General features: G+C 35.7%; 1 protein-coding gene across 1 annotated transcript in view; it reads right to left on the bottom strand.

Annotated features, from left to right (window-relative positions):
• LOC145266330 (uncharacterized) overlaps positions 1–12728 on the bottom strand; it is a 766230-nt gene that overhangs the window by 150333 nt on the left and 603169 nt on the right. The window contains exon 10 of the mRNA XM_080121918.1: positions 5720–5863. Coding sequence (XP_079978044.1) covers positions 5720–5863 — 144 coding nt within the window. The remainder of the gene's footprint in view (positions 1–5719; positions 5864–12728) is intronic.

A 12728-nucleotide genomic window follows, 5' to 3' on the forward strand; every position in this document is an offset into this window, starting at 1 on the left:
TCATTAGTTCATGATATGTTTACATGAGTTCAGGACATGTTTACATGAGTTAATGATATGTTTACATGAGTTCATAACATGTTTACATGAATTCATGACATGTTTACATGAGTTTATTATATGTTTACATGAGTTCATGATATGTTTACATGAGTTCATGACATGTTTACATGAGTTCATGGCATGTTTACATGAGTTCATGACATGTGTACATGAGTTCATAACATGTTTACATGAGTTCATGATATGTTTACATGAGTTCATGACATGTTTACATGAGTTCATGACATGTTTACATAAGTTCATGATATGTTTACATGAGTTCATGACATGTTTACATGAGTTCATGATATGTTTACATGAGGTCATAACATGTTTACATGAGTTCATGACATGTTTACATGAGTTCATGACATGTTTACATGAGTTCATTATAATTTTTACATGAGTTCACGACATGTTTACATGAGTTCATGACATTTTTACATGAGTTCATGACATGTTTACACGAGTTCATGATATGTTTACATGAGTTCATGACATGTTTACATGAGTTCATGATATGTTTACATGAGTTCATGATATATATACATGAGTTCATCATATGTTTACATGAGTTCATGATATATATACATGAGTTCATGATATGTTTACATGAGTTCACGACATGTTTACATGAGTTCATGACATGTTTACATGAGTTCATGACATGTTTACATGAGTTCATGATATGTTTACATGAGTTCATGACATGTTTACATGAGTTCATGATATGTTTACATGAGGTCATAACATGTTTACATGAGTTCACGACATGTTTACATGAGTTCACGACATGTTTACATGAGTTCATGACATGTTTACATGAGTTCATGACATGTTTACATGAGTTCATGATATGTTTACATTAGTTCATGATATGTTTACATGAGTTCATGATATGTTTACATGAGTTCATGATATGTTTACATGAGTTCATTACATGTTTACATTAGTTCATAACATGTTTACATGAGTTCATGACATGTTTACATGAGGTCATGATATGTTTACATGAGTTCATGATATGTTTACATGAGTTAATGATATGTTTACCTCAGTTCATGACATGTTTACAGGAGTTCATAACATGTTTACATTAGAACCTGACATGTTTACATGAGTTCATGGCATGTTTACATGAGTTCATGACATGTGTACATGAGTTCATAACATGTTTACATGAGTTCATGACATGTTTACATGAGGTCATGATATGTTACATGAGTTCATGACATGTTTACATGAGTTCATGACATGTTTACATGAGTTTATAACATGTTTACATGAGTTCATAACATGTTTTCATGAGTTCATGATATGTTTACATGAGTTCAGGACATGTTTACATGAGTTAATGATATGTTTACATGAGTTCATAACATGTTTACATGAATTCATGACATGTTTACATGAGTTCATGATATGTTTACATGAGTTCATGATATGTTTACATGAGTTCATGACATGTTTACATGAGTTCATGGCATGTTTACATGAGTTCATGACATGTGTACATGAGTTCATAACATGTTTACATGAGTTCATGATATGTTTACATGAGTTCATGACATGTTTACATGAGTTCATGACATGTTTACATAAGTTCATGATATGTTTACATGAGTTCATGACATGTTTACATGAGTTCATGATATGTTTACATGAGGTCATAACATGTTTACATGAGTTCATGACATGTTTACATGAGTTCATGACATGTTTACATGAGTTCATTATATGTTTACATGAGTTCACGACATGTTTACATGAGTTCATGACATGTTTACATGAGTTCATTACATGTTTACATGAGTTCATGATATGTTTACATGAGTTCATGACATGTTTACATTAGTTCATGATATGTTTACATGAGTTCATGATATATATACATGAGTTCATGATATGTTTACATGAGTTCACGACATGTTTACATGAGTTCATGACATGTTTACATGAGTTCATGACATGTTTACATGAGTTCATGATATGTTTACATGAGTTCATGACATGTTTACATGAGTTCATGATATGTGTACATGAGGTCATAACATGTTTACATGAGTTCACGACATGTTTACATGAGTTCACAACATGTTTACATGAGTTCAATACATGTTTACATGAGTTCATGATATGTTTACATGAGTTCATGATATGTTTACATGAGTTCATGATATGTTTACATGAGTTCATGATATGTTTACGGAAGAGAGAAGAATAAATAAAGGAATATGGCTCCCACGTCCCTCAGACTTGTCATCATGTGATTTTTATCTTTAGGGGGACTTTAAAGAAAAAGGTTTATGCAAATAATCCTCACAATCTTGACCAAATAAAGGTTTGGTTTGGTTGTTTTTTTTTACGGCATATCAACCCTTTTCAGATTATTTAATGCCGAATCCGAAGATTTTTCAGAAAAATATTTTAATACAATATATTTGTTGTTTTCAAGCTGGTTTCTATTTAACCCATCGTTGGGACCCTAACAGATACTACCAGTCCAGGTCAGAGTTGACCTGGGATCAATGGCAATTAAAGGGTGGCTTCACACTCCCTAAAGCCTGCAAGGTGGGGCCTTTCCACTGGATATGGTTGAGGGTCACATCCAGGACCACTACACAAAGGAAAACATTACGAACGCTATCAGGAGAACCACCACAGACGAACCATTTAAAAGTAACTTTTTCTGATCAATTTTTTTTAAAGATTAACCTTCCTAATTTCTTAAAATCAACATTTAATTTTTTTTAAGTATCGTGTTTTCGATGCAGCAGAGAATATATAGTGGAAGCATATCAGAACAATAAGCAAACGGTTATGACCACCACGTTCTCCGAGTTTTTTTTTTTTTTTTTGGGGGGGAGGGTTAATACAAAAAAAATATGCAAATAATCCTCACAATCTAGACCAACTAAAGGAGAACATTACCAACGTTATCAGGAGAATCACCAGAGAAAATCTACCGACAGTATCTGCAAACGTTGTTAAAAGTGCCCAGAAATGCATAGATGTAAACGGGGAGCACTTCCAACATCTTTTATAAAACTAAATGTAATGTAAATAATGCTACAGCCAATAAAAGCCTGTTCCTCCTCTGTACTACATTTTGTGGGATCTTTTTATGTATCATTTAAATTTGAATTTTCTTGCGAACACTGGCGAACATTTTTAATATTTTCATGATCTAAAATTTTATTCAAGTATATGTGTCGAATTACAGAATACGTTTGTCAATAAAATATTAAATACTTCCGATCATTACGATTTACCCTAACCTCGAAAAATAGTGTGCACCATCCCTAGGTCGAGGACCATCATCATATCAGGTTTGGTCATGATCAGTCCAGTGGTGTGGACTGTAGAAGAGTATATATGTACATATGCTGTGGCCTTGACTTTTGACCTTGAAAATGGTGTGTACCATCCCTAGTTGGAGGGGGGCAATCATCATGCTAGAGGTGGTCGTGAACGGTCCAATGGTGTGAGCTATACGAGAGATGTACACATAAACACACTCACACACACTACTACTACTTTATATATAATGTTTCCATGCAATGAAAGTTTTTTTTTTTAATACTCAAGCTCTATATAAAAATTCTCGAGGTCGATATAAAAATTGCCGAGGTCGATATAAAAATTTCCGTGGTCGATATATAAATTTCCGTGGCCGATATACAAATTCTCGAGGTCAATATAAAAATTGCCGAGGTCAATATAAAAATTGCCGGGGTCGATATAAAAATTGCCGAGGTCAATATAAAAATTGCCGAGGTCGATATAAAAATTTCTGTGATCGATATAAAAATTGTCGAGGTCAATATAAAAATTGTCGAGGTCAATATAAAAATTGTCGAGGTCAATATAAAAATTGCCGAGGTCGATATAAAAATTGCCGAGGTCAATATAAAAATTGCCGAGGTCGATATAAAAATTGCCGAGGTCAATATAAAAATTGCCGAGGTCGATATAAAAATTTCTGTGATCGATATAAAAATTGTCGAGGTCGATATAAAAATTGTCCAGATCAATATAAAAATTGTCGAGGTCAATATAAAAATTGCCGAGGTCTATATAAAAATTCTCCAGATCGATATAAAAATTCTCGAGCTCGATATAAAAATTTCTGAAGTCAATATAAAAATTCCCGGGGTCGATATGAAAATTCCCGGGGTCGATATGAAAATTCCCGGGGTCGATATGAAAATTCTCGAGGTCGATATGAAAATTCCCGGGGTTGATATGAAAATTCCCGGGGTCGATATGAAAATTCCCGGGGTCGATATGAAAATTTCCGAAATCGATATGAAAATTCCCGGGGTCGATATGAAAATTCCCGAGGTCGATATGAAAATTCTCGAGGTCGATATGAAAATTTCCGAGGTCGATATGAAAATTTCCGAGGTCGATATGAAAATTCCCGGGGTCGATATGGAAATTCCCGGGATCGATATAAAAATTTCCGGGGTCGATATGAAAATTCCCGAGGTCGATATGAAAATTCCCGAGGTCGATATGAAAATTCCCGAGGTCGATATGAAAATTTCCGAGCTGGACAAACATAACAAGTCAGAAAAATATCCAAGATGGAACAGTTATCCAACGAATAATATTGTTTTTTTAATTGTATTGAACTTCTTGTTGATACACGTATTCTGCTTTCGAGATTGTCTGGTGTTTTACGTTTGTGAATGCTAATTTAACATTGAATCGAACCAATAATATGCATATTCTGCTTGCTAGATTGTGTACGGCTGCTTTGCCATTTAGAACAGACGTACGATTGAACTTAATACTTCCACGTGCATTGCTTTTGTGTTTTTGCTTTTTACTGACCATAATAACAAATAACCTTTCATAAATGAACGATAGTTCTCACTGATACGTATCATTTTTTTTTTATATATAAAACAGAAAGTAAACGTTAAATATCGCGGCCAGAACAGAATGCAAGAAAATTCTGTGTATTAAAAATAATTATTGTTGCATTTCTTAAATATCAATAAATGGGGAATTGTTTAGATTTAAATTCTATTTAGCATTACGCATGTGATCTTCAGAAAACACGCTTGAAATGTGTCAACAGTATGGAATAAGCGAAATCCCGACAACAGGTCAAATTCAGTTTCCATATTGATTCGATTTTACCTATTCGCTATAATATTGGCAAATCTTTCAAGCATGCTTTTCTCAAGTAACATGCGTACTACTAAATGGATTTTAGCTGAAAATGATTCCCCATTTATTAATAACTAGCCTGGTTGCCCGGCGTTGCCCGGCGTTGCCCGGCGTTGCCCGGCGTTGCCCGGTGTTGCCCGGGTGTTTGGAGGTGTGTGTTGAGCAGAAAAAAATGAGGTAGTAGGCAGACAGGCAAGCTCGAACTCGTACCGCCAAAGAGGAAAAGAATGTGAAAAAAAATGTTTTTAGCCACTTTTTTATATTTGTCGTCCAAAGGGCCGAGCTTCAATATACCGATCTCGTGAAGATCCGTCGCCTCTGTCGAAAGTTTGGGCATACATACATACATACATACATACATACATATATTTAAACAGACATGTGGGATTCATATTATGGATTAGCAAAAAAAAAAAAAAAAATAATAATACAATTTTTTTTTCTCGCATTGTCCTTTGGCTGTGATTGTTAACGTTTACCAATCAGAAATACTTACAGTCGTTCCAGCATTGGGATTCCACTGAAGGCTTGATGACTGAATGATCTGATGTAATTCCCCTTCAGTTCCAGTTCGATGAGTCGTGTGTTCTTTCGAAATATGAAATCGGGAATAAAACTGATGTTGTTCGATTTAAGTTGTCTGCAAAACAAAACACAATAATGACTTTTTTACAACATATAAACACTGTGTTATCTATCTATCTATCTAGCTAGCTAGCTAGCTAGCTATCTATCTACCTACCTACCCATCCGTCCGTCCGTCTGTCTATCTATCTATCTATCTATCTATCTATCTATCTCTTGATAAGTGGTGATATCCATGTAAAAAAAACACCAAGTTTTGGTTTAATGGTACCGTAGATATAGTTCTCAAATGCATAAAATGGCAGATGGTATCATCCGAGATCAATACGTACTTTAAAATTTGGTGCTTATATATTTTTGGTACGCCGCTTTTTTTTTTTTTTTGTTTGTTTACATGGAGTTCACCACTTATCAAGGCCCAATGGCCACTCGGGGATAAAGGTTATTGTGTGTACAGTACTCAAAGGGTTAGTGTAGCAATAGTATTGGACAATTGGTAAGGTGTCATTACTTAGGGGGGGCGGTTCATCAGGAATTTGTTTGTGTTGGACTTGAAGACATCCAGGTTGAATCGGGAGGGAAACAGGCAAGCGGAACAGCGTTCCACAGGCGTGCAGTTCTAAGAAAGAAGCTTTGTTCATGGAATCTACGTTTTGATTTAGGCACAGATAAAGAGTGGGGAAAATTATTGACGGTGGTTTCAGCTAGTCGGGTGTTTTTTGAAAAAGATTGGCGAGGGGGGACCAGAGAATGGAGCTCAGACGAGCACTTGCCATGGAAATAACGATAGAACAACGACAGGCTCGCTACGTCTCTTCTATGGGAAAGAGGTGGCGCTATTTATAAATAGTGTTTTCACGTTAAATTCAAGTTTCACGCTAATTTTTTTTATACAATCGTAAAGTGGAAGAATAGTTACAAAACACCCTCTCCTCCCAACGTAAAAAATGTCTTTGAAAATTAAAAAAAAACAAAAACATTATTATTTCAGCACGGTACCAAAAATACATAAGTATCCCAAAAATTGTATTTTGTATTGTTCGACGCGTTTAATTATAAATTATAAAATAAAACACATTTACTCAATTTAAAAAATCTTTCATTATTTTTTATTTTATTTTTCAAACAATGTGGTTAATTTTAATTAAATTTTAATCGCATCCTCACCTTTTAAATAATAGCGTGATTAAATTTTACCCATTTAAAGTTTGTGAAACATTTCTAATATCAACGAACTTCAAAACTTAAAAATCTAATCGGAAACTCGATAACAAAATGAAACCAACTTTTTCTTCTCATGCATCCCTATTAATACAGTCCTGGTCAAAATCATAAGACCACTTAAGAAAGTAAGCGTTTACGCATATTATCGAATTTTTAATCAAACAAATGGTTGAAACCATTGCCAAAAGGGAAAATATGATGGAAAAAAATGAAATCTGCTTCATTCGAAACCTTAACCCTGATTTAATAATTATTTTTTAAAAAAACAAACATTTTCACCTGCTCAAAATGATAGGACCACTGATAATTTATCTAACAAAAGGCAATTAAAAATTACTAAAAAGGGTCTCAGTATTTAGTATAGCCTCCATTGTTACGAATTACTTCAAAAATTCTCTTCAGCATGCTTGCGACTAAGTTTTTTATCAGTTGCGAAGGAATTTTATTCCATGTAATGAAAACTGAATCAGAAAGTTCCTTTATCGAATCACACTGTATCTTAGTAAAAACGAATTACTATTTTATTATCTTTCTTACTAAAATAAAATATAATTATTAATTCTTTTTTTTTATGATTCTTTTTCCCTGTAAATGAAATAAATAAATAACGAAATAAAAATAAAAAAAATCTCCAATTTCTTTTTGTTCAAATAACACGACAAATAAGTAATAAACCAAATATTTTTTCCGAACACAAAATCTTTGAAAACCAAAAAAATTATTGTATCCAAATGTATCAATATATAACTGCAAAGACATTTATTTAAAAGTCATCGCAAGGAAATATAATTTTAATGAAAACATTTCGTAATGAAAGCAACATTGTATTTTTATATAGTAAAAATGTTAAAATAATTAGGAATTACGCACGGAAAAAAATGAAAGAATTAACAATGTTATTTTTGTAATAAGGATAGCAAAAATATTTTAGTAAAAAAGATGAGGAAATAGTAACTCGTTCTTACTAAAATAATAACAGAGGAAGGACATCTTCTATATCTTTTCTGGTAATAGTAAAAATAAAGTTAGTTTAATTTTTTTTTCGAGTTTCCGTAGTTTGTAATCGGGGTATTTTATATAACCTGATTGCCCAAACTAATCAAGGAAGTCTATGCGTTCTTTTTTTGGATGAGGAAGCCTGGAGCGTTCTTTTTTTTAATGAGGTTTTGTTCATTCTAAAATCACCGAATATTTAGTTTTCAGACAATGAGATTTTGTGAAATGCAAGGAGGGAGAAATCATTATTTTTTGTGATACAAAAAAGGAAACATTATGGTATGTGCATAAGTACATGGGCCAGAAAATTAGAGGGAAACCCGATATATGACCCTAATGCAGAACACCTGCCGGTGTCGACTGGGAGCAGGAGTAGTACTTTTTATTTAGAAGGAAAAATAACAGCTACTTTTTTCTTTTTTTTTTTACATAGGCGTCACCACTTATCAAGGCCGATAGGCCACTCAAGGATAAGGGTTAAAGAGTGTACAGTAGTCAAAAGGACAATATAGTAATCGATAGTAATGGAAGTTCGGTAAATTTGTTAACTTAAGTGAAACGGCTCATCAGAAACTTGTTCACGTTGGACTTGAAGACAAACATATTATAGACGGCTGGGAAGCAGGAAAACGGAAGACAATTCCACAGGCGTGCAGTTCTAAGAAAGAAGCTTTGATCATGGAATCTATGTTTCGGTTTGGGCACAGATAAAGAGTGGGGGGAATTATTTATAGTGTTTTCAGCTAGACGAGTGTTTCTTGTGAAAGTTTGGCGAGGGGGGACCATAGATTGAAGCTCAGTCGAACACTTTCCATGAAAATAACGATAAAGCAGAGACAAACTCGCAAAATCTCTTCTGTGAGATAGAGGTTGCAGGGAAGAGAAAAGGACCTCTCCCACCAGGCCACGAAGTCTATTTCCATTGTATATCTTTGCGATCATGATGATGTCACTCATAGGATTAAATCTAAGGTTTTATTATAACGAACGAATGTGTCTAAAATGTTCTTCTATAATTACATAAGATATTTGCTAATATTGTAAACATAATAAATGTATATGCAGTGTCTGTTGGTGTATCAAACCTACGGTATTTTGGTGCAGAGGGGAAAACTGCGACGTTTTTATTATATATAGGGATTGTCATTGTCATGTGCTGTCCTTCGTGTCCGAAGACGACTTCCTGTGAACCATCATTCTCCACTTGTCACGGTCGCGACTGAGGGTCTGCCAGCTTCCAGTAGGGATTAACCTGTCCTTTAGATTTCGTTTGACAGTGTCACGAAACCTGAGCTTAGGTCTGCCTATGCCTCGTACCCCATCCTCCAGTTGTGAAAACAGTATCTGTTTTGGTAGTCGGGAGTTCTCCATTCTGTTTACGTGCCCGGCCCATCTCAGGTTTTTCTGGATGAGCAGGTCATACATGCTTGGGAGGTTGGCTTGTGATAGGATCTCCTTGTTGCTGACAAAGTCATACCACTTGACATTTAAAAAAATATGGCTGAGGTGTCTCATCATATAGGTGTTGAGCTTGCGGGCTGTAGGGATTATATATATATATATATATATATATATATATATATATATATAAATACATATATATATTATATATAAATATATATAAATACATATATATTTTATATATATAAATATAAATAAATATATATGAATATATACATATATATATATATATATATATATATATATATATATAAGGTTAATGCAAAAATAATGTAGTTCTTTGACGTTCAACTTCAAGAGATTATAACTCCCTTCATAATAAACTTAATTAATCGAAATAAGAAGCATTAGAATTAATACATTTTTGCCAACGATAAACATGTTTATTTATCTCATATCCGGAGTTCTGAAAGCGATTAAATCATTGAAGGCCGATTCGGCATCATCTCTGTTGTTAAAGCATTTTTCGCGCAGGAAGTTGTCGAGATGCTTGAAAAGTGATAATCGGTGGGCGAGAGGTTTAGTGAATATCGCGGGTGAGGCAGAGTATCGTAGCCTAATTCGTTCACCTTCTTTAGGGTGAGTTAAGCAACATGCGGACGAGTGTTGTCATGGAGGAGAATTGTTGGTCCCTTCATATTGACCAATCTCGGGAAAATACATTGGAGCTTCTGGTGCATTTCGTCAATTTGTCAGCAGTACTTATTTGTCGTAATCGTTTCGCCCGGATTCAAGAAGCTGTGATTGATGAAATCGGCCTTAGACCACCAAACAGCCGCCATAACCTTTTTTTGGTGCAATTTCTGCTTCGGAGAATGTTATGAAATCCCTCCAGCATCCAAACACTGTGCTGAACGTCGTTGGTTGTCGTAGAGGATCAACCTCTAATCACACGTCACAATCCGCTCGAGGAATGGGTCGTTTTTGTTGCACAGAAAGAGCGTAGAAGACATCTCATAGCGACATTTTTTTCTGCAACTCTATGCGTTCCCTGGTTATTTAGCATGCCTTTTGGTCATAGTTATTTCTCTCTTACAATGATTTCTAGCATCTATAAATTTTTGCTTTTTTGTACTTGACTTATAACGTACAAACCGGCGGAATGCATGCTGTCTTTGTGTAGTGAACCATGGGAGTGAGTGGAGCTTGCTATAATACTCCGTGTGGGGACGTGTGCTTCAATGCCCGCTTTGCACTATTCAGTTGTCTCATTGGTACACTGTTCAGCAGGAAGAGAGAAGATATCGGTCCATGGGGCATCTTTTATGTGTTCTCTAATGGTTTCCCAGTAAGCCCTGCTGTAATACCTTGTTTTGAGCAATAATTCCTCACCTTGAGGTTAAGATTGAAATGTGATGTCAACTGATACCACTAGGTGGTCTGTGTTTCCAAGTAGACTGTGGGCATTAGTCACACAATCCTCAGGTACTCTGATGAGAAATAGGTCTAGAGGTGAAGCCTGCCAGTTGGACACATTACTGTGTGAAGGAATGGGCTGTAGCGAAGCTATAAGTAGAGGGTCCAGATGCATCTGTATAAGCTGAGAAACCAAGCCAATTTTTTCTATTCACTCCTGAGAGTATCCTGTACCTCTTCAAAGCCACCATTCACTCATGCATGGAGTATTGTTCCCACATCTGGACTGGTGCATCTAATACTGGCTTCTCTCTCTTGCATCGGGTCCAAAAATAGTCTTCAATCTAATAGATCCGACTTTGTCAACTAAACTCCAGTCTCTGCCCCATCGCCGTAGAGTTGCATCTCTGTGCCTGTTTTACAGATATTTTAGTGGAATGTGCTCTGATGAACTCGTTGCACTTGTGCACCCTCAACGTACATATCCCTGAAAAACTCACTTAACAACAAAATCTCACCCCTTCAATATTAAGGTTCCTAAATGCAAGAAAGCTTTCAACTCTAATAATTTCTTCCCTTGAGCAGCTGGACTTCAGAACTCCCTTCCTGCTACCCACTTTCCTTGTTGTACTGATATGCAGAAGTTCAAATGTAGCATAAACCAACATTTGGTTAATCTTTCCTAGGTATGGTCGCAAATAGTAACCATTTGTGTCCACATGGCGTTTTTTGTTCTTACTCGTGCTCACTCTTAACAAGGCTATAAGCAGAACGTCCAGCTGCATCCGTACAACCTAAGAAACCAAGCTAATTTTTATGATGGACATTAAAGTCACCACACACATGTATTTAAGAGTTACTATCTAAGAAGAGTGCTGCATCTATACTATCAGAGACATGATTGATTAGTACAGTTCTGACTCGAGGGAGAATGGTAGAGAAAATATAAGTAACTAATGTGGTGATAAAAGGCTAGTCGAAAGCACATAAAGACGTTGCTCTCTAGTTAAGAGAGGGTGCTACAAATATAGACTGCATATATCTATCCGATTCCTTACGGCAGAGAGAGGGTATCCTGTCATGTTAAAGTAGTTAGTGGGGATTGATGAGTGTTAGAGTTAGGGTTAAGGTTGAGGAGTGTAGGTTTATTTAACTTAAAGCTAAAATATCCGCGGAGATTACTAAGAGGTAAGATTCTACATCATCTAGATCGCTTCTAAGCTCACGGATATAGTGTGAGCCTCAAGAGAGGAAACGAATTGGTTTTGTTTGGGTGGTTGTCTGGTTTTACCGTGGTATTTGTTTAGGTTGTCATTTAATTAAGTTTTTGTTTAATATCAGGTTGAGGGAGAAAGTGTTGAGTAAAGTGAACCAATTTTGATGCCAAGTATGCATACACAAGTGGTCCATTAGCCGAGTTGTGACCTCGTGAAAGTCCACCAGAGATAACAACAAGGCCTTTTTCCATGCACTGGCACTACAACTATCCCGATATTATACAACTGATGCTGGAGCAGTCGCTTTAAACGCCACCAAAGAATTAAGGCTTCTGTACTGTCAGTCAGAAAATAGCAACCGGACAAACTGTCAATCAGGTACCCTAAATCTCTTAAACAAGAACCGCCCAGACTAGCCGAGTAAGCACAAGTGGTATCAAAACAAACGCAGTTGGTCAGTTTGTCAGAGAAAGAAAAATTGGGGGATAGAGGACGGCGTTCAATGCCCTAGTCAGAAAACAAAGCCGAGCACAGGGTGGCTCTGGTGAGTACCTAGTATTGTTCATTTGCGCCTAGCTAATAGACAAAGAAGGAGCGTGACAGCCATCAATAGGCAGGGCTTACCTACTCCTTAAACAACTTAGGTTCGCAAACCGGAGAATTGTT

This window comes from Euprymna scolopes, chromosome 41 (assembly GCF_053919585.1).
Source record: "Euprymna scolopes isolate OS-2025 chromosome 41, ASM5391958v1, whole genome shotgun sequence".
Classification (NCBI taxonomy): domain Eukaryota; kingdom Metazoa; phylum Mollusca; class Cephalopoda; order Sepiida; family Sepiolidae; genus Euprymna; species Euprymna scolopes.